This window comes from Mytilus trossulus, chromosome 13, assembly GCF_036588685.1.
Source record: "Mytilus trossulus isolate FHL-02 chromosome 13, PNRI_Mtr1.1.1.hap1, whole genome shotgun sequence".
Lineage (NCBI taxonomy): Eukaryota > Metazoa > Mollusca > Bivalvia > Mytilida > Mytilidae > Mytilus > Mytilus trossulus.
In genome coordinates this window covers 7,269,247-7,295,597 of record NC_086385.1, presented here as the reverse complement: position 1 = coordinate 7,295,597, position 26,351 = coordinate 7,269,247, and the positions used below count along the sequence as shown (strand labels likewise).

The following is a 26,351-nucleotide window of genomic DNA, read 5'->3' as shown; positions in this document are numbered from 1 at the left end:
GCGATTAAAATTCGTCATTGGCGAAAGAATTTGGCGAAAGAAATATATATAACGATTTATTTTCAGCCATCTTGTTTATTTACTTTTTTCGGTTTTCTTTAACTTTACCGATCATTCAATACTTTGAATTCACCTTGAACTCGTTAAGATTTTGACAGAAAATCAATAATCAGCTGATTGCATTCATAGCTATCGACATCAAAGGACTAATTAATAAAGGTGTTGATTGTATAATATGACAAATGATAATGTTAAATGGCTTCTGTCACATGTCACAAAAGGGAATAATTAACTATTTTACGACGCACGTGTTTGAAGCAAAATTTTTACGCTTCCTCTCCTTCTTTAAAATGATAGTCAGAAAAGAAAATTGTTGTTATGACGAAAATGTTCAAAAGCAAGAAAGGTCTCTGATTTAAAACTTTATCATTCAACTTTCAAATAGATCATTGATTTGAGTTTGTACTTCAAAGTAGTTTCACCTACACACGTGTTTCAAGCGTATAGTTTTACTTATTTACGATGGTCTAGAAAAGGAAACTGTCAAACTGTCGTTATGAAGAAATCTATTCAAAATGTTACCCTTCAATGTAATGACCACACCTTACAAAAGGGATCAATTCCAAGTGATAAGATGCTTTGTATTGTTGTAAAAACCACTTCTTATTAAGGGGGGGGGTCTGGAAAAAAGGAAATTTTTAAAAGAAAAATATAATTGTGTTATTTGGCGAAAAAAATAATAAAATGGCGAAAAAAATATTGTTTTGGCGAAAGAGGTGGCGAAAAAAAAAATTGACCCAGGGGAAACCCTGTAGGTAACGAATAGGTAACGAATAGGGAATAGGGAATAGGTAACGAATAGGTAACGAATAGGGAATAGGGAATAGGTAACGAATAGGTAACGAATAGGGAATAGGGAATAGGGAATAGGTAACGAATAGGGAATTGGGAATAAGTGACCAACTTGACGCCCATATATTTTGTTGCATTATTTTAAAAAGATATTTTATATTTTTCGCGCGGCAAATCAATATTAAATAGCATGCATGATTATTATATCTTTATTTCAATTTTAAAGAAAAAGTAGTAATCTTATTATTATACATAGACTTGATTCAAATAATGTGATCCTTTCACAATACTGTTTTAACAAAGTTAAAATTGTTTGTATTTCAACTCACTGGTGACATGTTTGCTTTGTGTTAGATCTTAAAATACCAATATAGTAATCTGATCTATAAATCTATCGATTGTAACATTTTTTTCGGGTTTATTCATACTTCATCATCATATCAGTCAAATATTATACATTTTATAACATTTCTAGTTCTGAATATTAATCAGCATATGCATCAACATGATATTGTGACTGCTTTTCTTATTGAAGGTCTTTTTGAGATAAAAAAAAATACAGTTTGCATTTAAGGGAGGATTTTATATTTTGAGACTGTCTCATTTTCTCAAGAGTAGATTTTTTAAAGAAAATTGCAAAAAACTAAAATTTTACCTCAAAATTTTATAACTTTATCAATATTCAAAAACTTACCAATTTTTTCTTTATTCTTCTATATTTCTTCTTTCTGAACATTGATGAAAAAGAACAAAAGCTCAGGCAAAAATATCTCTGCACTTGTTTAACTATATATCAAGGACAAGAGATAATCCCAAATGAGCAATCATTTTTATTCTGCTGTGCAATCTTCATCAGTCCTGAAGCAAAAAATAAAATTTTAGCTTAAATCAGTAAGTAATGTAAAGGAGAGCTAAAATTTTAGCTGGTTCTTTTTCAGACCAAAAGCTAAAATTTTAGCATCCACAACTTAGATAAAATTTTAGCTTTGCAGAAAATTGATAAAATTTTAGCAAACATGTATACAAAGATAAAATTTTAGCATTTGAAAAAACATTATATTGCAAAGAAAAATAGACTTTAGCGTAGTTACATGTATTTTAACACCACAGATGGCATTACCCCTGTTAACCTTAAGTTTAATTGATTGTTGGTTGTTTAATGTTCAGTGGCAACTAATTCATGCACTTTCAAGACAAGAACAAATAAATAGACAACAGGTAGGTCCTGTATTAGGACTTGATGAGGAGGAAATTTGGACTATCACCATGATCACTGGCTTGTAAATTGGATAGCCCATATGATCAGAAATTTGACCTTTCAAAAATCCACCTATGGACTGATCAGACATAAACAGTAATAAATGCTGAACAATTTCTCATGGTTATCATGGTTATTGGTAAAATACAAACAAGTGGTTATTAAAATATTTTACCTACCTACCTACCCTGTTTCAAAACTTAGGGTCGGAAAAGGGCAAACAAACAATATTTTAATTTAGGCCTCAATAGATGGTTTTCAAGTCAATTTAAGGTAGCAAATCTAATGACACAGCCAACTTTTGAGCAAAAGAACAGCATATAATCAGAACTTTCTGAGTGACGAGAGGTTAACTGGATGAGTCTTCACCATTTTCTGTTTTTTATTTCTGGTCCTTCATGGAGATTAACTGCACCAACTGTTTTAGGCATTTTGATTTTTCCAGTTACATTAACAGGTAAATCAAATCCTGATATTATCACACATTATTCTGTTTTATTTTCCTGTCGTTTACCAAAATCCATTTGGTCTATGGATTTATTAGGAATAAATTTTACCTTGCCGATGTTGTAGGCTTTCCTCAGTGTTATACCATCTTTTTCAACTCACAACTCATTAAAATCATTTATTCCTTCTAACTTGTGTGTAATCAGTTTGTGTTATGAGGTGTTGTTAGCACATTTAGAGACTTGACATCCAGCAACACCTGTAAACAGAAATAATAATGAGGGGAATTATAAACCGTTTCAAAGGTCATGTTTTCAACTTCAACAAAATGTGTGTACATTACAGCATATATCAACATGATATTTTGAAGAAAAGAAAAACATTTTTAACTAGAGGCTCCAAGGAGCCTGTGTTGCTCACATGATATTTTTATTTACAATTGATGCATGGAATAATGCAACCTTTATACTTTTGCTCTAGTTTCAGAGATACATGTATGGAAAAGTCAAAAACTGCATTTTTTACCTATGTTCTATTTTTAGCCATGTCTGCCATGTTTTAGGCAGACAGGGTCACTGGACACATTTTACATTTTAAAAAAAAAAAAATACCATAATGTTTATTTGGGTCCAAGTACATTTAAATTTGTCTCAGTTGTTTCAGGAAAGATTTTTGAAAAAGATTGCAAAAATTTACGAAAAATTGTAAAATTTGACTTTAAAGTGCAATAACTCCTTATGAAGTCAATTGTCAATTTTGATCCTGTTCACTGATTTGTAGAACTCACTTTGCTGAACGTTATTGCTGTTTACAGTTTATCTCTATCTATAACATTATTCAAACTAGAGGCTCTAAAAAGCCAGTGTCGCTCACCTTGGTCTATGTGAAGGAAGCAGATGGTTTCATGACAAAATTGTGTTTTGGTGATGGTGATGTGTTTGTACATCTAACTTTACCGAAAATTCTTGCTGCTTACAATTATCTCTATCTATAATGAACTTGTACCAGTAGTTTCAGTGGAAAATGTTAGTGAAAATTTACAAATTTTATGAAAATTGTTAAAAATTGACTATAAAGGACAATAACTCCTTAGGGGGTCAATTGACCATTACAGTCATGTTGACTTATTTGTAAATCTTACTTTGCCGAACATGATTGCTGTTTACAGTTATTAATATCTCTATCTATAATAATATTCAAGATAATAACCAAAAAACAGCAAAATTTCCTTAAAATTACCAATTCAAAACAGGTTGTCTGATTCATCTGAAAATTTCAGGGCAGATAAATCATGACCTAATAAACAATTTTACCCCCATGTCAGATTTGCTCTAAATGCTTTGGTTTTTGAGTTACAAGCCAAAAACTGCATTTTACCCCTATCATCTATTTTTAGCCATGGCGGCCATCTTGGTTGGTTGGCCAAAATCCTGGACATACCCCACATCCCCAAATTATCATTAAAGAAATATAGTAAGTGTAAGTAAAAAAAAATTGTGCAAGAAAAAATATTGAATCATAATTTCCTGTTGATATGCACATCTGCATAGTATGTCCTTATTATCTACAAAGTTTCATGAAGTTCTGTTGTGTAGTAACAGAGGAGTTGCAATGACACTTTTGCAGAAGTACATTAACACTTTCGCTACTGAATTTATTTTTTTCGCGGGATTTCCTGGCCGAAATATATTTGCACGAGCCATTTGCCTGACCGGGATTAATTTGACATGTGCTTCAGCAAAAACGACCTGGTAGTTTGGGTCATTGAAAACTCGGCAACCATAGCGAGTTATGCGGTCAAATTTTGATAAAATGTAGATAAATATCATAGGTTGATCGTCCGTAACCTTTTCATAGAGTGAAAATTAGTTTACCTTAAAAACGTGTGTTGAAAACGTAGATTGATTGAGTCGGAAGATAATTTTTGTCATTGCCTACCGTCATGACCGTATATCACTTTCACTTCCATTCGGCAACATTTCTTAAGCACACGTGTGATTCGAAATTCTAATTCTATGAGCTACTGAATTATTTTCTTTCAAAACCTGTTTCCGTTTTCGTTTTCTTGGCAAAAATACTTGTAAATCGAGACTGTCGTTTACGTAGATTTTTGGCCGCCATTTGTTTACGGTTTCGAAAGAAGAAAGATAACTCGGGTTCGATAACGGACAATAACTCTTCCAGACGAGTTGTATAATACCCCCAGCGTTGATGTGCGATTACTGAACTAGTTAAAAATATTGTTTAACTGCAATAATAATCGATGGGACTTCTTTACTTTATGACTTAATCCCAGTAATGCCTTAATTCTTCCACATGTGAATGAGATAAAGCTTTCCAATAAATAAAAGTTAGTAAATAAACCCATTAAGTGATTTTTTTCAAAGTTCTAAATCCATGAAATTTCCAAAAAAATTGATTTGGGTCATGGTGGTTTTATAATATATAAAAAATATTTAAGCATAAATAAATGTACAAGAAATAAGCAAATATTCAGCTGTATAGATCTCAAGATAAAGAGCCTACTGAATTATTTATTTTTTTGAAAATTGTTGAAACTAAGTAGTCAAAATTAAGGATGTATAAGATAACATGAAATTGACAAATACATCAACTGATGTTTGTTAAAGCAGCACAAATAAATACCAAAAGCTGATAACTAATATTTTATAAATTTATTTTCATCATAGTTAAATTTATTAATCACATGCAGTAGAGGAAAAGGATAGAAAATATGCAGACAACTACTGGGTACTGTTTTATTTAAACTCATGGTATGTACACACAGATGCAAGTCGTTGAAAACAATTGCCAAAAGAGATTAAATTAATAAATCATGTACATGTTTTACTGCAAAATTCAGTTTTAAAATTCATTGATGGAAAGCTACATCAGGGAGCGGATATAGTTTGTAATAACATTTGGAAGCTATGAAATTTGTTTTAGTTTATATTGCTGTGTACTCATTGAAAAGGAGGATTCATATCATAAATTTTGATTTTGAAATTGAGTGAGGACAATGGAAACTGTTTTTTTTTTTTTTTATTTCTGTTAATATTGTTGGGTTATTTAATGGAATGATTTGTCAAAAAGTGAATAAAAATTACTTGAGTGAGGTTGTTATTAGAATATAACCATTGTATTAAACCAGTCTATTAATTAATCTATTGCATCCAGCAGCAAGTGTTACTTACAATATAAGCCTATATATTAATGTGGTATGAAGATACCCTGCTTATCATGTGTGCTAGTCCCATTAACAGTGTAAATTTTTAAAGAAGCTGACTTACAAGGTGACAGCTACAAGACCCTGATGTGGTACATTATCCCATTTCAAATTTGATTACTTTTTTCTCTTACTTTTTACTACTACATGTATATGACTTGGCATCTGAGAGAAGAAGCAATTTATATACCATTTAAAGTCACTTTTTGAACACGAAAAAGATGTTTCCTAGTGTTAAAAATGGTTGCTTATATTGGCATTACAAATTGTAATAAACTTTAGGCACTGCTACACTGGTCATTCATCTTTTGTGTGTGCAACATGAGGGGGGATTTCTTCCTCATAATTTCCAGAACAAAAAATTGAACCCCTATTGTTTTCAGAAACATACAGGAACAGTATTATTTTACAATAATAAATGATGCAATCTCAAGATTAATCAGAAGCAGCAGACAACACATTATGTTATTTCACTTTGGGGAAAAATCACTACCCTTCAGCAAATTTTTTTTCCCCCTTCCCAATTCTAAAAAAATAATTTTCCCTTCCCTTCCAAAACAATTTTTCTATTTCCACTTCCCTTCTTTTACAATATTTTTTTAAATGAGAAAGAAAACGATTTGTTAAAATAAAATAATCATCTTGGCATTTTTCAGTATTTTTTTTCTCTGTCAACAAAGAGACATATATAGTATACATGTCTCTGGTCAACATAATTTGTTTTTCAAAACAAAACAAAATCTAAAATTTTTGTATGCTGAACAAGACTTTTAAAAACCTCTGTCACAAGACGAGATACATCATGGAAAATAAATTTACATTCGATTAAAATACGAATAAGATTGCAGAATATTGTCTCATCTTTCGAAACCACTTTTATGTAAAATAATAAAGCTTTGAGATGTAACAACACGTGTTTTATGAACCACACTATTTATAGACTCAGCTGTCAATTTTGTCAATATCCGGTTCTATTTTAAATGAAATTGGACTTTCGTTTTGTCGACCGTAGTACATACTGCAGTACAGCCTTTCAATAAAAAGAAAGAAAACCCGTAGCAATACAGACTCATGACTCTGACTCAATCGGTAATGAAAGGTTGACTGTCAAACGGCAACGAGAAATAATAATTTACAGTCGTGCACCTGATGGCGACAATCAAAGTCTCGATTTCAGATTGTTTTACAAATATCCTTCTAACAACTCCAAAATATACGTACAATAACTACTTTTGTTCAAGTTAAGCCACTTTCATGACCGCAGGTCAAGTTTTCTAAATGTTTCAACTCGAAATGAAACTCTTGACCATGATTCCGCCATTTTGTTTTTCACGAGTTTTTTTTTCCCTCAACAATCTTTAAAAAAACATATTTCAACAGTGTTTTTACGCCCGATACTAAAATATCGAATGCATTTGATGTTTATCATAACATCCATGAAGCAACGGGGCCAAGAAACATGTTTAAACATTATTTTTACTGTTTGCACTGGGACCGTCTAAAAATAGAAATATTCGGCATCTACACCGGTGTGCCAAAAGGATACATTCGGCATCTACACCGGTGTGCCAAAAGGATACATTCGGCATGAAAGGGTTAAAGCAAATAAGTTCAAAGGGGAGTAACTCCTAGAAAAAAATTGAATCGTAATTTCCTGTTGATATGCACATCTACCATGTCTACATAGTTTGTCCTTATTATCTACCAAGTATCATAAAATTATGTTGTGGGGGTAGGTATAATAAGGAACAGACAGACAAACAGTCAAGCAGATGGATACACACACCAGAAAAATTATCTTAATATAATATCACACATGGGGCTTCAAACAACATGCCATGGATCATTTTATCCAATGCTTTAATTTTTTCTGTTAAATATGGGTTATGTAACATGTGCATTGGCGGATCCAGGGGGGGGGGGGTCTTGGGGTTGCAACCCCCCCTTTTTTTTTGGCCGATCAATGCATTTTAATGGGGACATATAGTTGAAACCCCCCTTTTTAAAATGGCTGGATCCGCCCCTGATGTGTATGTGAGCCTGAGTCTGTGACTCGTCTAACATTTTGTCATTATCATGTCAGATTTATTTGTGAAATGAAATTTACTAAAGAGAATCAGACTGTCTCTGAAATTGTGTATAGAACCAGATTTGCTTATTTTAACAGGTCACATTTAGATCACGGTGAGTTTGTGTTGTAATTATGTTTTCTGATTGAACAATGTACATTTTGTTAATTTACCTGTTCTAGAGTCAAGGACAGTTTTCATATCAGCTGCTGTTACAATGTTTTTTTTTCAACTTGCAACCCAACTTTTTATCTTTTTGCGCTTATTTGCCATCTTTGAATCACAATATGACTTTCCTGCATGGGCCTCAGAGTAGCAATATCCCTGTATATTGATCCCTATGAAATATAAGATATGCATTACTCTGCAATTTAAATATACACAAAATAACTAAAAAGTATTGTATAATAGTTTTATCACATTAGATTAAGGCAAACTACAGAAATAGGAAGAAAACTAAAAAAAATAGCAATTTTACCATTTGTAAAGGGGCATAACTTTAGAACGACTAAAGTGACGCCCCCAAATATTCAAACTTGATTGTGTTTAGTGGTAATAAGCATTGTATAACAGTTTACTAACATTTGGTTAAGGCAATCTAAAGTTAACTATAGTTGTTAATTTCTGTGTCAATTTGGTCTCTTGTGGCGAGTTATCTCATTGGCAATCATACCACATCTTCTTTTCTGAATAAATAGTTAGAGTACAGACATACAGTGGTTGTTGTTTGTTTACAGTCTGTGCCAAAAACTATTTGAATAACTAGCCCTATGGGGTAGTAAAAAAAAAAATACTAGCCTGAATTTATATGTACTGGACCGGATAAAATCTGTGTCCCAGGTGAGGATCACGAAGTGATCCGAACCAGCTAGGGAGGTTTGGGGGCATGCCCCCCCCCCCCCAAGAAAATTTTGGAATATTAGATGTAAAATCCTGCATTCTGAGGTTACATTTTTGTGTATAAATCTTGTCAAAAATGTAGAGTTTTTTCTCCATATTATATGAAAAATTCTACTTTCCTTCAATAAAAACCTTCTCAAAACTGTTGACAAAACTGACTCCATTCTTTGAATTGAAGACAAACATGTAAATGTAAATTAAATGTATACATGTAGATATAAACCCCTTGCCATCACATATTGTTTATTCAAATTTGACTTTGGAAAGTTAAAGAGATCACCCTTTCTGATGCAGACCAAAAATAGAAGAAAGCTTATATCAATTGATTATATATTTATTCTTCATAATTTTTCATGATTTTTTTCAATTTGCTGAACAACTCCTGTTCAGCAAGTTCATTTTCATCTTCACTTTTTTCACCACTGTCCTCATCCTCATCTGTACTGCAATCTTCTTCTTGGTTGATAACAATCATCAGAAAAAATTATATATTAAAACCTTGTAATATTAATCATTTCAATTTGATGTGGATGTACATCATGGTTGAATACAAGTAAACTGCGAGCTACTGCTCACTGATGATACCCCGCCGCAAGTGGATAATATTAATAGTGTAAAAATATGCAAGTGTTCGGTAAACAGGAAGTTGTCGAGTGATGAATCTGAAAACGCATCACACGGTATAGCTAACTTATATTAATCCTGAAACCAAATTTCAGAAATCCTTGTATTGTATTTCCTGAGAAAAATGTGACTAAAATTTTCAACTTGGCTATCATGTGTAAAATCGTACAAGTGTTCGGTTAACAGGAAGTTGTCAAGTGATCAATCTGAAAACGCATCACACAGTATAGCTGACTTAGATAAACCCTGAAGCCAAATTACAGAAATCTTTGTATTGTAGTTCCTGAGAAAAATGTGACGAAAATTTTCAACTTGGCTATCATGTGTAAAATCATACTAGTGTTCGGCAATCAGGAAGTTGTCAAGTGATCAAGCTGAAAACGCATCACACAGTATAGCTGACTTAGATAAACCCTGAAGCCAAATTACAGAAATCCTTGTATTGTAGTTCCTGAGAAAAATGTGATGAAAATTTTCAACTTGGCTATCATGTGTAAAATCATACAAGTGTTTGGTAAACAGGAAGTTGTCAAGTGATCAATCTGAAAACGCATCACACGGTAAAGCTGACTTAGATAAACCCTGAAGCCAAATTTCAGAATTCCTTGTATTGTAGTTCCTGAGAAAAATGTGACGAAAATTTTCAACTTGGCTATCATGTGTAAAATCATACAAGTGTTCGGTAAACAGGAAGTTGTCAAGTGATCAATCTGAAAATGCATCACACGGTATAGCTGACTTAGATAAACCCTGAAACCAAATTTCAGAAATCCTTGTATTGTAGTTCCTGAGAAAAATGTGACGAAAGTTTCGTGGGACGGACGGACGGACTGATGGATGGACTGACGGACGGACAGACAGCGGTAAAACAGTATTACCCCCCTTTTTTAAAGCGGGGGTCCTTTTTTAAAGCGGGGGTATAATTTAAAGCGGGAGTATAATAATTACAACAACTTTGGACTATAATAATTTGCATGATATATAGTAATTAGTTCTCTACAAAGAAAAATAATTTATGCTGTGTTGTGTATTAGAATTAAGATATTGCATAAATTTATATCTTTGCTGGTTCTCATTCTTAAAAGTATTTATGTTTTTTTTTTAAATTACAAATATTTGAATGCTTTTATGAACTATGTGATGTATTTTAAATACAATAAATACCTGGATGTCTTGACCAGCAGCTGGTGTATCAATCTCATCATGACCAACCACAACAGTTTCTTGGTCGACTGTGTTTGTTTGGAGTGTCTCGGTTAATCGTGATGGTCTGGAATAGCCAACTCTCCTTCTTCTGTCTGAAGGGGTAATCTGAAACAGTACAAATTATTTAAAAAAAATAAACAGTGTTTGTCAGAAATTTTAATTAAGTTTACAATTATTCAGACTAATATGTAATCAAAGTGGAGCTTAAACTTATTAAAACTTTGTCTTGAAAGAGCTTAACAGCATGGGAGAAAATACATAAGACATTAAGTATGTGTTTTAAAAGGCATACAATGATACAGTGAACTGAGGACAGTAAGTATTGAAAATAAGTAAACAGGAATAAATTCAACTTTGAGCTAATATTATCCAATTTTTTCTGTCATGCAGACAAAAAAATAATTTTGAATGAACAATTACCATCCAGCTTTGGGTCAAACTGCTCAACATTATCAGTCTCAATTTCGACTTGGATCAAGTCCTTCAATGTGTCCGTCTTCAAATGACCCCGCCTCTTGCCTTTGCTGAGTTTGATTCTGCTGAATGTAGTTTCTTTATTGACACTTGTTGGTGGTAGACTGAGCAGAGCATCTATAACAAGCTTTATATTGTCAAGGCCATCCCTGAATGTTTCAAACACAGATCCCCATGTCAAGGCACCATCTATAAGTCTGTTACTGTACCTAAAAAATTAATACACAAAATTGTAAATATTCAATATCAGACATATATGGATATTTTATTTTTAAAAATATTAAGATGTTCAAGGCAAAAAATTGGAGTAAATGAATACAGAGTTAGGAGTTGTTTACCCTAAAGGTAACATTAAGCTAAAATTAGGTTTTTATAGAATAGAGAATGGAAACATTGTGCCAAAAAGACAACAACCCAAACAATGAGCAGAAACATTAATTACCTTTGATATATTAAAGATTTCAAAATGGCCCACTCTGTGTTAACTTCCTCTATATCCATGCCTGACCTTATTAAGGTGGACTTGAGATTTTTCTTTACAAGATGAATCTCATGGTCCCCATACTCTTAAATGACAAAAAAACTTATTCATTAAACATGTTAAAAAATGAGAAACATATTTTTGCTTGCACCATAAAACACAATTTGCTTATAGACTGAGATATTGATGATTACAGGTATTTATTTAATTACTTTAATATTATAACCTGTACAATCAGAGACAGTTATGCTATGACATATATGCAATTACAAGATAACTTACTTGGTTTGCATATTTTTAGAACTTCTGTAGTTGCTTTGATCTGTGCATGTCCATTATACAATGTTAGGTTCTGTTTCTGCAGAATCAAGGATAGTCTGTTTAAAGGTGATATGATTTCCTAAATGAAATGCAATTAATTAAAATTCAATACATATATATAAGTTTGTCATATACATGGAAATTTAAATATGCAGTTCATATTCACATTCATTATTTGTAAAGCAGTAATTACATTGTACATATAAGAGTAGTAACAATTGTCAAAAATCAAAACAGACATGTCAAGATAAAGAAAACCAAAAATCAATAAAGCAATCTTAAAAATATTTTGACTTCTAAATGTATGTTTTTAATAATGATTTAGTATTCTACATGTATACCTTTAAATTTAACATGAATGTGACAACCGCTACATCAGTTCGAATTTTGGCAAGTCCTTCAGCTTTTGGATTTTCATGTGAAGCACTTTCTAGGTGAGCTTTAAATCCCCTGTAACCTTTGATAATAACATTTATTGCTCTAAGCATGTGTGGCATCCAACGAGTTCCTCCTACACGGGGTGGAAGTATTTTCGTCATGTTAAGTGCACTGAAAGCTCGTTTTAAGGCTTTCTTCTGTTTGGGACCTCTGCGGTACAAGTAGTAAAGACCTGTAAAATAGTTATTTGAAAATTTGACTTAACTTTAAGACATCTTCTGTAAGACTTTATGTAAATAAATTTACATGATTAATAAATAAGGGTACAATGTATGCCATGGTGTATATGTATAAATTTTTGACATTAAATTGCTATACATCAATGCATGACATACATTGCATATGCATACATGTAAAATATAATAAGCTAAATGCATTTGAATTGAATGAACTAGGACTTTTTAATCATGATAATTATTAATTGTTTTATTGCCAAACATAATAACTTACCAAGAAGAAGAGTTATGGTTTTATCATACAATTTAGATGACTTAATAGCATCCTTAAAGCTTAACTCAACTCTGTGAGCCAAGCAATGAGTAACAACTATTTCTGGGTTTTCTCTTTTCATCAAAGCAGCCACACCATTTCTTATACCTGAAAAAAATATGTCTTTAAAACAAACTATTTTTGTAACATTACATTGACACTGTACATTAAATTAATTTTAATCATATACTGTAAAAATGTTTTAATTCCTTTATCATGTTTAGAATTTTTTCAAATTCTATATGTTTACCACGGTCCATGTTTACTTTAAATCAATATGAAGGTCTAGATTGAGGTTCTTTCATTACACATGTTTCAGTATAATATTCTTTTAATTTTTTAGGTCATTTGTCTTTTCTTTATACCCATTATTTTGTATTCTTTATATTATATGAACATGATGAATGAAGAATTTCATGTTTATAAACTAGTACGTACATACACTGTCACACATATAGCTACAGAGAACATATACACATTTGCTACGCACCAAGCACATGTGAAAATAAATAACTGTATCTACACCTCATTATTTTATCTATATGGATAAGAAAATGTGGCATGAGTCAGAGTGTCAATGAGACAACTCTCAATCCAAGTCACAAATTGTAAAAGTAAACCATTATAAGTCATAGTACAGTCTACAACATGGATACCATTTTTTCTACTGTAAATATAAAAAAGAACATGCGGTATGATAGCCAATAGGACAACTATCTACAAAAGACCAAAATGACACTGACAGTCATTAACAACTATAGGACACCGTACAGCCTTCAACAATGAGCAAAGCCCATTCCAACCCCATCCACATTGTATATTACATAATAAATAAATTAAAAAATAAATTTACCTTGCATGTTTGATGCACCGTCTGAGCAAAAGCCAATAAGTTTACTCCACAGTTGGTTGGTATTGTCATCTGAATTTTCAAAGCAAACAGCTTTCATGTAATTAAATATGTCCTGAGATCCTGCAGATTCAGCAGTACCCAAATCTAAAAACTTTTTAATTATCTTTCCATTTTGGGCACTTCTTACCCACAATGACTCATATTCATCCCCCATGAAGTCAGATGACCCATCACAGGTGAGGCTCAGAAATGGTGTTTTTTTCAAAAGGTCTCTGGTCTCATTTCTGGAAACACTGGCTATATTTTTGACAAATTCACAGGCCTTTTTGTCATTCAGGTAGCTATTGCCAACATCAAGACCTTTATCCAGTTTACATATAACATTATAAGTTTTAAAGCTAAGATGATGTTTAGCAACAGCATGGGCATTACGAAAGAGAATGCTAAGTCTGTCATATTCAGTTTGTTTTATAGAGTTAATGGCCTTTGCAGCCAGTGAATTCTGAGGAAGTGGCCTCTCGGCAACAGATGTTGCACTGATGTGAGGGGAACTGACTTCATGATTTTGGATGGTGTCAATCCTAAAATTCGTACACCCAGATAAGAATTTCCATCCCTTTCCCTGCTCCTTACAGTATGTACAATACATAACGGAATTCTCATTATCATACTTCAGCCAGGGACGACCGTCCATCCAATGGGTTTTGAACTCTCTGACGCGCTTGTCCTCGTATTTTTTCTTTGCTTCTGTAACTTGGTCGGAAGTGCGAGACAGTCTTTTTGGTGCCTTTCCAGGTCTCGCACTATCCGACCACCTCAACAATGAAGCCATGTAACGATGTAAAATTATGTGTGTACTTTTATCTTTCGATATGAAAACAAAACTGGCACCACTTCTTCATAAAATTAACGGTAACCAGTGACCAGTCACCGAGGTCGTCCTAATAACCAATCGTCTAAATACACAAGATGTCAAGCGGACAGTTACGAATTAATGTCTTCCGATGCAAAAATGAACATTTTTTTTTTATTTTCTGTTATGATTATATTTTATTTAGTTTATGCAACACAAATTAATCAATAACTACCGAAATTTGAAATTTTGAAAACACGTGGTACTGACCGTTTTTGCGCTTTTTTTTAATTTATTTTGAACAATCGGTTATTAGGGAGACCGTAAAAACTGGTTTACGCTACTTTTGCAAGGAAGTGAGTATCAGTTTATTGATCTATGGCGTTGTATTGACACATTCGGCAGTTAACTTACGGTAACGATTAAAAAAGTGCACACAGATATGCACTAGACCGGTCGGACTATCGGCAGTGTACTTTTTACTAGTCCGAGCTTAATTAAAGTAGACACGGGCTTCGGGCTACCGCTTAACGTCGCAGACTGTGTTTATGTGTTACATATTTGTTTTTCTCTCATTATTGGTTCATTTATCAGGCTGTAAGTTTTCTCTTTTGAATTGATTTACCTTGCCATTTCCAGGCTTTTTATAGCTGACTGTGCGGTTTGGACTTTGCTCATTCTTGAAGGCTGTACTGTGACCTATAGTTGTTACTTTATGTGTCATTTGGTCCCTTGTGGAGAGTTGTCTTATTGGCAATCATACCACATCTTCTTTTTTTTATAAACAAGGGTTAAACTTAAAGCACCTCCACTATGGCCTGGGACATAAAATAAGTTTATGAGTATACATACATGTACGTAACATTTGTACATTTGTACATCTAGAATTATATCAAGGTTATAACAAAATGCACCCAAATTTTCTTTAGAAAAAGAGCAATAACCCTTCAAATGTTGTCTGATTAAATTTCTTGTTAGAAAGCTTTTGACATGGTGAACAATTTTACTACTTTAGTTTTCCCAAAACTATAATTATATTATTTTATAGATATAACTTAAATGATATCTCTAGGTTGTTTTTTCCAAAGCAATGTCTCAAGAAACATATGTGCTTCAGTGTTCCCGCCTGCCCTAAATAGAAGGGCGCCCCGCCCTTGGTGCCCTTACCCCCGCCCTTCTGTCCTCCAAAGCCAAAGAATGCCCCCCTCTGCCTTTTCAAAAGATACATTTTACAAATTTCATGCCTTCTGGCGTTTCCGGTTAAATTGTTACCTGATTGTGTAACACTAATTAACTGACAATAGGATTAAGTTAAATACTTAATGCCTTAGGCAGTTTTATCACCTCTGCTAATGATTGTTCACTGCTAATTAGTGGATTTAAGATAATTGAACAAATACTAGATATTTAATACAGAATGAAAATGCCCACATGTGATAGCCATTTGTAATGTTTACGTATCATAGCATATGTACACATAAAAAATATATTTTTAAATAAAATTTACAATAATTTAAAAGGCATACTAAGTTTTGACTAAATTGGAAGATTGGTATAAACGTTTTGTTTTATAACCAAGAGTATGAAATTAAAAGAAGAACTAAAGAAATTTGTATTTGAACATAACAAGATTGCACCACTTCCTGTTTTATTTCTTGTATTATAATCCTCCTTACATAGGAGCACTTAACAAATGCTTTTATTTTTTAACCATAATGGAGTTTACCTACTGTAATATATATGCAATGTATTATTGCATCATTATAATATATTCATCTCTTGTATCACCTGTTATATTTATAAAACTCCCTGCTTAGAAGCACTTTGGTGTGCACTTCTTAATACTTTTTTGTAACAATTTAAATGATTACAAGTTAGGTAACTTTAAATAACACAAATACTATATGTCTAAACAAGTAATTTTAATGTAGACAATTTAATTACATAACAAATTCAATTTTGTTTAGCTCCATCTTTCAGAACTACTTGTTTATTTTTATAGACTTGTATAATTAAGTTATATAAATTATAAAATGAAAAAAAAAAGATTTTTTTTAAGGATTTTTTTCCTAATCAAATGCACAGTTTGCATAAATTAACATCAATTAAAATGATATGCTTTGTGTCATGGTATGATAATTTGATAATAAAAAATCTTACTGGAACCAACACTTGGAAAACATTAATTTCTGAATAAGGTTAAAATACAAGTAATGTTCTGCAGCTGAGCCTAGCAATATATACATGTATTCAAGGTTATTAATACACTGCCAAACAGTGCCCTTACAATTTAGGTTATTGCGCAAAAGTGCCCTTTCAGACGAGTAGCACCCTTCTGCCCTGAGATTCAAGCTGGAACACTGTGCTTTAATAAAAATAAAGATTATAGCTAATTTCCTAATGCATGAAGGGCAAGACTTTTTTTACTTTGTTTGTATATTGTACAATAGTAATTTAGATAACATCCAATTGCTTTTAACCATTATATTTACAGGTTTAGGTTTGCCTATATTTATTGTATGAAGATGTCAGTCTTACGTTGTACAAAGCTTGGGTAAACGTTTCAAAATCAAAATTCTACTCTACAAGAAATTAGCTGTAAGATGAACATTAAACTACTGTCACTTAGCATGCTTAGGGAAAATATAAAAAAAATCAATGAAGGATAATAAACTTAATTCAAATAGTTTGGGGTGGGGGTAAAAATTGCTGCAATTTTTCTTTAATTGAAATGATTTTATACTTTCCTGTGGTCAATCTATTTTTCCCAAATTAAGTTAAGAGGAGAGTAAGGGGGTCAGTGTTTATCCTACATTGAACTTTTGATTTCGACCCTAATCATGCTAATTCTCAATTGTTGTCTTCTGCTTTTACCATATAAAATTGAGAAAGGAAATGGTGAATATATCAAAGCGACGACCACCCGACCATAGAGCAGACAACAGCTGAAGGTAACCAATGTGTATTCAATGTAGCGAGAATTCCCGCACCCGTAGGTGTCCTTCAGCTGGCCCCTAAAAATATGCATACTAGTACAGTGATAATGGATGTTCGAATTATACACAAGAAACTAAAATTTTAAATCATATATTTACTTAGCACAATTTTTTCTGTAATATACATTGTATGTTACCTGTTCTTTTACTTCTCTTACTTCTTGTAAGCATAACCAGATATGTCCACAGTGGTACATGTAGCATGCTGCATTATCTGATAGAAGAACAACGTCTTACTTTAAAGAAGTTGATATTTATAGTCATTATAATATTCTCAAGAAGTGAAGCCACACACGACCAATCCTGTTTCACAGATTCTAAAACATGGGTGAAAATTGTATGCTGAAAAAGAAATGCACAAGACAATTTTTATAGATGTAAATTGATACTGAATTCATTCCAAATAAAAGACTACATGTACATTTATTTATATTCATTTCATAAGAATCTATTTCATTAGAATCTTAAATCAAGGAATTTTTTGTTTTTTATAGTTAGTGTGATACATGTACATTTAAGAACACAATGAAAAATAATATAAAGTTCCAATTGATCATGTTTTATATATATAAAAAAATTGCTAAACAGTTTCAAACTCAGAACAACCTTATACATGATTTACAAATAAGCATATTTTGGTTTTCCCGTTTGAATGATTTTACACTAGTAATTTTGGGGCCCTTCATAGCTTGCTATTCGTTGTGAGCCAAGGCTCTTTGTTGAAGACTCCAGTTGGTATTACTTATTGTGCAAACAGATTGTGGGGACAGATACAGCATATTGATTTACCTGAAAAAAACACATCTCAGTGATATCATAATCAACTCTCCTTCATTGGCAGTGTCCACGGCTGGTTCGTGGATAGTCTGGCAACCTCCATGCAGTCTGAGGTCTGTCAATGCCGCGGCGTTATGTCTTCATTACATTCAGCGAGCTTTCGAACACTTTTATCCTGATTACATACAGGATTAAATCCCACATGAATGGGTTAAGACAGACTTATACTGCCCTTCATGTCTGGAGGGACCATCTCGTCTGCCATTTGTTATTGTTGTTGTGCAGACTACGCGCCTTTTTTTAAAAAGAGGTAACCAAGCAAGGGAGATAAACAATACGGTGAATAACGCGTTTCGATGACTTTACTTTAGTGAATAACATTTTTCAAATAAAAATTTCCAAACTTTTTATTCATTGAAAGAGAAGATATGTATCAACTGATTACAAATATAAAAAAAAATGTGTGCTAGGCATCTGCTGTTTACAGAAAATCAAATATATCGATGTTGACCTACTTCATGTACTTTCAATGCCATTACACTGTTGTATATATGCGGACGGCGAATGCATTCAACCTATTTTTTTCAAGACAAATATGGCATACATCGATGTAATACTATGGTTTTGTCACTTTTATAAATGATTACAAAGTTCCCAAAATTTCACCATATTCCGTGTTTATGGACTTATCAGTTTTTATTTGATTTGCCTCTTACACGGACCTGTACTTAAAAGGTCGTATTACCTCTCTAAAGAACAGCTTGCAGTCTTCAATCCTATTAATGGTCAAAAAAAGGATAAATTTTGTAATTTAGCCACTTTGGTAAATGTATACACAGATAAAGGCAGACGGAAGTAACTATTTTTGCGCCAGTTTTTGGGTTACACTAATGTCCTGACAATGTCCTGACAATGACCTGACAATGTCCTGACAGAAATGAAAATGCTTAATTCTTTTTTATTATTTGAAGGATTTACTTGAAATTTGGAATCAAGCAAGATGAGAACTTATATTTTATAAATAAAATTTAAAAAAAATAAAAAAATATTTTTAAGAGTTAGAAAACTTGACCTGACCAACTTGACTTTGAAACTACTAATGTCCTGACCGATATGAAACGGCTAAAAAATGTTTTATTATTGACAGGATAGACTTCAAATTCGATACCAAGGAAGATTAAAACATTTAATACAAAAGTATAAGAAAAAATAAGAAAAAAAATATTTTCAAGAGTTAGAAAACTTGACCTGACCAACTACGTATTCCCGTGACTAATGTCCTGACCGATGTAAAATGCTAATAACTTTTTTGTTCTTTGAAGGTTCGACTTCAAATTTGAGGTCAAGGGAGATTCTAACATTACAAACAGAGATATAAGAAAAAATATTAAAAAAACTAATGTTAAGTGTTAGAAAACTTGACCTGACCAATGTCGACTCTGCATGTCCTGATCAATGTAGAAAATGTTAATAACTTTTTGTTATTGAAAGAATTGACTCAATTAAAGTTCCTTACCAAGGGAAATTATAATATTCATAATAAAAGTTTATGAAAACAAAATTTTGTTAATTTTTTAAATGTTAGAAAACTTGACCTGACCAACTTGATCTTTATATCATGAAAAAGTGTGAGGTAAATTAATTTGTTTTTTTAGTATCTCAGATCCGTTAAAATTATAAAAAAAAACATTACCCCCTACTTTTGCAAAATACTCCTTGAAGAATAAATACCAACAAAGGAAAAAAAAACAACTACCAGAAGAGAAAGAAAATGTAGTGCTCCTTAACATCCCAATCCTTTTTCGTCGTCTGTAGCATGCTGATGCAGCCTACGTTTTCTTATGCGTAATCGAGAAATCTTTAAACTACTGCAAATCATCAAAATGGCTTTCATAAAGGAGCAACCACTTGTCTTAAAAAAGGGGTGTGAGTCAGATCTTTTTTTCGCGCTAACGTTTTTTATTTAGTTTTTACGATGCTAGCAATCAAATTTTATTTATTTTACAATATTTAACACTATAATGTATGGTGAAGTTCTGGATTCCGATTTTTTTTTAATCATCTAAATGACCAAAATAATTTTTTTTATCAAATTTGAGGATCAAAATATTAAGCAAGGAACCCCCACCCCCTCTTTTTAAAGTCAAACGGTTGTTCTCAATCCGCAAGAAAACTGTCCGAAAAAATTTCATTCGGTTCTACGTAATGAACATTTAAATGACACATAGTTTACAAGTGTGAACAAATCTCATGCACAGGTAGCTAAACAAGGTGTATGGATGTGAACAAATGTAATGTGAAACCAGTGTGCATTACGGTAAACTAAACGTAAACATGTTTACTGTACATGGATTTTGGTGTGAACACGGCCTAAGACGATCTTGCTTGTGCAATGTAAACGCGAACTGGTCATTTTAAGATCAATTCAAATAAAGATCGCTCCAATTTCGTTGCCAGTGTAAATGGGGTGTAAGAGAAATTGGTTATCAGAGATTTAAAAAAAAAGACTTCTGTTGTTCACGATTTAAAAAAGATAAATGCATAACATAATGGTTTGATTTCGGAAAATATGATAAGCCGTGTTTGATTTATAGTGTTTCAACAAAATACTTTAATAATTTCTCGTTACATTGAAGGTTGGTGACCTTCTGCTGTTGTTTTTTCTATGGTCGGGTCGTTGTCTCTTTGATACATTCCCCATTTCCATTCTCAATTTTATTTAAAAGAATACACGACATAGGTCGTCAGTCAGCTTTTATCAATGTAGGATTTTAAACAATCATACACATGCAAATTACCTTAAGTATATGAAGGTTATAATTAAACATAATTTAACATCAAATATCTATCATCATTACCATATTCTCCGGATTAAATATCTTATTAAGACAAAAACTGACGAGGTAAGGACTGTCACAGGAATATGTTGAGGGTATAAACTAGATTTTTTTTTTAATTTTAATTTAATCATAAATAAACAGATAACTCTTCTAATATTATGATAAAATTGAGAATGGAAATTAGGGAATATTTCGAAGAGACAACAAGCAGAGAACAGCCGAAGGCCACCAATGGGTCTTCAACCGTCAGCGAGAAAATTCCCGGTGCACCCGGAGGTGGTCCTCGACTGGCCCTTAATACAATTGTGTACTAGTTCAGTGAAAATGGACGTCACACTAAACTCCAAAATATGTAAATGTAGTAAAATTAAAAATATACAAGACTATCGAAGGCCAGAGGCCATGCGGTTCCAGTTCCGATCAGCATACTACTCTACACTAATGTAGACTAGTTTGTGATATCGAAAATCCTTGGTGTAATAACTTTTCAGTAATACAGAGATTTCTTTCGTTGAAATTAAATACGCTACACGAGCGAATCGAACAAAGATGGTGACAAAGGTACAATGGTAACAATGGACAATTAACAATGGGAAATGAAAAATCATCTCTTTTATCATAAATTTTGGTATGACTGAGCTTCCCGTTAAAGATATCATGATCCAGGAAAGGGTGTAGTGTTCATTGTTAAAAGTGAGAATGGAAATGGGGAATGTATCAAAGAGAACACAACCCGACCATAGAACAGACAACAGCATTATCTTTATTTAAAGTCAGTTCGGCAGGATAAATTTCTTAAAGGTCTTTGCTTATATCGTAATAAATTGTAACAATACAGAAGCAGGTCCCCAATAAGCGGTGCACACTTAGTGCCGGCCATAGGAATTCCGTATAACTTGACGATATACGGAAAATTACGTGTGCGACAGAATTTGTTTGTCACCCTCAAAATAACATTTGTTCTCAAAATAATTAAACATTCATCTAAGAAAATTAGATCGAAAATATACCATTTACAATGCTCTTAAACGGGTTGATGCAATATACGAAGAAACTATATGTAGAAAGGGCAGAAACAATAGTTATATCACATTCCATATAATATGAACAACAATACTATTTGCTAATTTGCACCAGCCACGAGGAAGGACTTAACTCAAAGTGTTTTTCTTTTCTATAATGGATGTCATGTTGGTTCTAGTGCATGGTCAGTAATCACTAAATATATAGATTTTGATATACATGTGACTATACATGTACTATTAACTCAATTTATATTTCATGTTTTTGTCAAACGTATTTCTATTTTTATTTTTGTTTATTGTCTATTGCAATTGTGTGATAAAAAATCAATGTACTGATTATGCCTGTAATGGGTCCACTATTGGAAATAAAATATATCTTATCTTATCTTATATTAAGAGACGTTATTAATTAATACGTGTATCGCCTGTTGCAATCAAAATGTTGAGTTTAACTATAGTCCGACAAAAACCTATTGATAACAGAAATTCAATGTATACATAACAAAGCATTTTTATGCCCTACCTACGATAGTAGAGGGGCATTATGTTTTCTGGTCTTACGTCCGTTCGTCCGTTCGTTTGTCGTACCGTCCGTTCGTCCGTCTGTTACACTTCAGGTTAAAGTTTTTGGTCAAGGTAGTTTTTGATGAAGTTGACTGAAGTCCAATCAACTTGAAACTTAGTATACATGTTCCCTTTGATAAGATCATTCTAATTTTAATGCCAACTTAGAGAATTTATTCCAATTTCACGGTCCAGTAAACATAGAAAATGATAGTGCGAGTTGGGCATCCGTGTACTGTGGACACATTCTTGTTAATAATAATTCGGAAGAAATAAATATTTTAGTTAAAATTAATAAGAATGATAGCTGAACGAAGCTTTATTTCAGCGGTATTTGTTAAAGGGGCTGATCGATAAGACGCGCGTGTTCAACATCATGCAAGCATGGTGAAATGATTAAGTGGTTAAATGCTTGATAAGTGAAATGGCAGCTTTATTGTCCGTTTACGCCTACGCAGGTCAATTCAGTTAAATGATGCACTGTCTATAGTATTTCTCGCACTTATATCATCAGAAAAACGCCAAAGATAATATTAGTAACATTTCAGTATTGAAAAAAGTTTATATGCAACAGTTTCATCAAAGGAGCGAAGTGATGTAATTTAGAATGGTGACTTGTCAAGTATTTTGAAAAACTTTACTTTCAATGGTATACAGTCTTGAATTTAAGCCGTTGAGAGTGAAAACAAAATCTACATGTTACAGCTTACAATTCATATATTTTCTCAGTTTTGAAATGGCAAAGTAGAGCTATAAATCTGTTATGGCATGTAGATAGTAACATGCATAATTGAATTTCAAATATTTTGGCCACGAGCATCACTGAAGAGACATGTATTGTCGAAATGCGCATCTGGTGCAAGAAAATTAGTACCGTTCATTTTATTAAAACAGTAAACGTAATAATAATAGAGGTTTTAAGTTTTTTCTGATAACCATCCAAAGAAAGAAAATAATATACATGTGGTAAGGGCTTTGTTCATTGTTGAAGGCCGTATGGTGACCTATAGTTGTTAATGTCTGTCATTGGCAATCATATACCACATCTTCTTTTTTTATATGTGATGATGGGACAACTTCAATAGATTATTTATACACATTATACATTTAAAAGAATAAAAGACATAGAAAAGGAACTTCAATTTTACACATTAGTTTTACAGTAACTTGATAATCTAAGCATTATCATTTTCTATTAATCTGTATGTATCAACCTCAATCAAATGTCAATGATTGTATAATCATGTAATATTAAAATGGGCCCGAAATTCTAGAATGTCTAGTCTTAGATTTAACACACGATAATCCCACCTGTTACTTATAAATCAACATCCTCTTAATAAGAATTCAGTTATATTAATGAACAATAGATAACGCTACAGGTTTGGAATGATTTTTTTTGTTAGATCAAGTCGAATGTACTTCGAAAAAAAACCCGTAGAAATAGAATTATTACTAGATGTAGGACTGTATATATAGTATATTTCATGACAAAAATCTTAACCAAGCATTTTAGCATTCTGTCTTAACAATCAATCAATCGCCACAATCCAGGGGGTGGGGTGGGGTCCGGGAGTTGGAACCCCACCCTTTAAATTAATCAGCTGTGCATTGATATTAATCTATTTATGAAATAATAATTCACTTTTGAATCAATGATTGATCGATTTTTGGTTGCTTAACGTCCAGTCGCAAATATTTCATGCATGTTCAGGACGTGGTTAAGCAACCAAAAATCGATCAATCATTGATTCAAAAGTGAATTATTATTTCATAAATAGATTAATCCAAACTGTATAAATCCTAAGTAGATAATTTGTACGTGTAATACAAATACAACTGTTTTAATTAACAAAATTGGTTGTTGAGTCCTTAATGCATATATCATAATAAATACACTCTAACACACAGCCCGTTACAACTAAAATTTTGTTATCAGTAATGAACTACTGGATTTGTAATTATTTCTTGCCAAGCTAATAAAATCTGTCATTTAAAATGCACCTTCTGACATTTGAAAGTGAAAGAATGCAAACATGTGTACACACACACTTCATGACTTTCATGTATACATTGTATCATATAAACAGAGAAGTTTCATTATGATTCAAATCATTTTACTTGTGTAAAATCCAAATATTGGATAACATGACAATCATTACAAACATACAATATTGAAATTTAAACAACATTCATATTTTATAAGACTATATATTAAGATGTTTTGGAGGAGGTGATACTTTTGCAAATTTGAAAATACAAGAACATAAATTCATAATGCAATTGTTATACAATATGCCATAACAAATACTATAAGAAAAATATAAAATAGTCATAACTTTTCTCAGCTCTCAAAGAGTTCTTGCAAATGTTCTTTAACGCAAGGAGCCTGAGAAACTTTTCGGAGATAACGTTCCCATTCCGACCGGACGTATAGACTAGGTTCCAGCTATGTATCACCGTGTTCTATACATATTGATATATAAAATATGAATATATAAATATTTATGTTATCGCTTGCTATCACCTCGAGTAATTATACTCCGCTTTAAAAAAAAAATGGGGGTATACTTTTTTACCTCGGTCTGTCCGTCCGTCCAATGAATATATTTCGTCGCATCTTACTCAGGAACTACATTACAAAGATTTCTGAAATTCGGTTTTAAAGTTTATATGAGTCGGATATGTTTTCAGATTCATCACACAACAACTTCCTGTTTACCTTTATATACTTTTAGTGGACGGAGGTGTCCTTAAAGTGAGAAGTCTACAACTCACAGATTCACTTGTTTAATTCAATATAATGATTAACGAGCCTTTGTCGTCGAACATCAACATCAGACATTTTAAGACATTTTGTACCCTTGAGAATTCAATCAAATTTGACAAAAAGAAGATTAATCAGTGAATAGTGTGAGTATTAGCTATAGACTTTCAGTTACGTAGATATTGATAGAGCTACGTAGATGCTACGATATTGAACTCAACCCAGCTAGTCCATAGCTACACATTCAATAGTCAAATCTTCGTAGCATTACTTAGTTTCTATGATATTGAACCCAACCCGGCATTTTTCACAATTCGCCCAGGTTGCGTTCAATATCGTAGCTGCTACGAAGCGCTAAATTTACCTAGAAATTGGCTATTGCACGTATAGCTAGCCTAGCCGCTAAGTAGATTTCTATACCCCTTACAAAGTTATGGTCATTTGTACTTTGAAGTCTATCCAATATAAACTGCTGGGTTGAGTTCAATATCGTAGCGGCTACATAGTGCTACGTAGATTTTGACTATTGAGCTTGTAGCTACCGCTAGTTGTTACATAGATGTTGATAGCAACTTATGTAGCCGCTACGTAGCTGATACGATATTAAACTGAACCCTGGCCCAATTAACCAATCATTCTATTTAGCGAATACAAAATGGCGTCGGGAAGGTTATTACTAATGACGCCATTTTGCTAGCTACATAGCATTGTTGAGTTCAATATCGTAGCTGCTACTAGCGGCTACGTAACTGGGTTGCGTTCAATATCGTAGCTGCTACTAACGGCTACGTAACTAGGCTGCGTTCAATATCGTAGCTGCTACGTAGGTTTTGACTATTGAACGAGTTGCTATAGACTGATCATAGACTAGCTGCTACAATTGATAGCAGC

At 32.6% G+C, this 26,351-nt stretch overlaps 1 protein-coding gene across 1 annotated transcript; it reads right to left on the bottom strand.

Annotated features, from left to right (window-relative positions):
• Nucleotides 1-2,710: 2,710 nt before the first annotated feature.
• LOC134694911 (uncharacterized) lies at nucleotides 2,711-12,354 on the bottom strand. Its single transcript, XM_063556018.1, has 7 exons — nucleotides 12,200-12,354; nucleotides 11,820-11,937; nucleotides 11,499-11,622; nucleotides 11,003-11,265; nucleotides 10,541-10,687; nucleotides 8,026-8,190; nucleotides 2,711-2,816 (listed from the first exon to the last, which is right to left on the bottom strand). The coding sequence occupies exons 1-5, from the start codon at nucleotides 12,344-12,346 to the stop codon at nucleotides 10,578-10,580; spliced, it is 762 nt and encodes a 253-aa protein (XP_063412088.1). The 5' UTR covers nucleotides 12,347-12,354; the 3' UTR covers nucleotides 2,711-2,816; nucleotides 8,026-8,190; nucleotides 10,541-10,577.
• Between the last annotated feature and the right edge of the window lie 13,997 nt (nucleotides 12,355-26,351).

Excerpts from the sequence above, each read along its gene's own strand:
- LOC134694911 (XM_063556018.1), bottom strand. The coding sequence starts at position 12,346 with ATGCTTAGAGCAATAAATGTTATTATCAAAGGTTACAGGGGATTTAAA. Across the intron at positions 11,623-11,819 it reads TCTAAAAATATGCAAACCAA|AGTATGGGGACCATGAGATT; the intron begins GTAAGTTATCTT and ends TTGTCATTTAAG. Across the intron at positions 11,266-11,498 it reads AAATCTTTAATATATCAAAG|GTACAGTAACAGACTTATAG; the intron begins GTAATTAATGTT and ends TTAATTTTTTAG.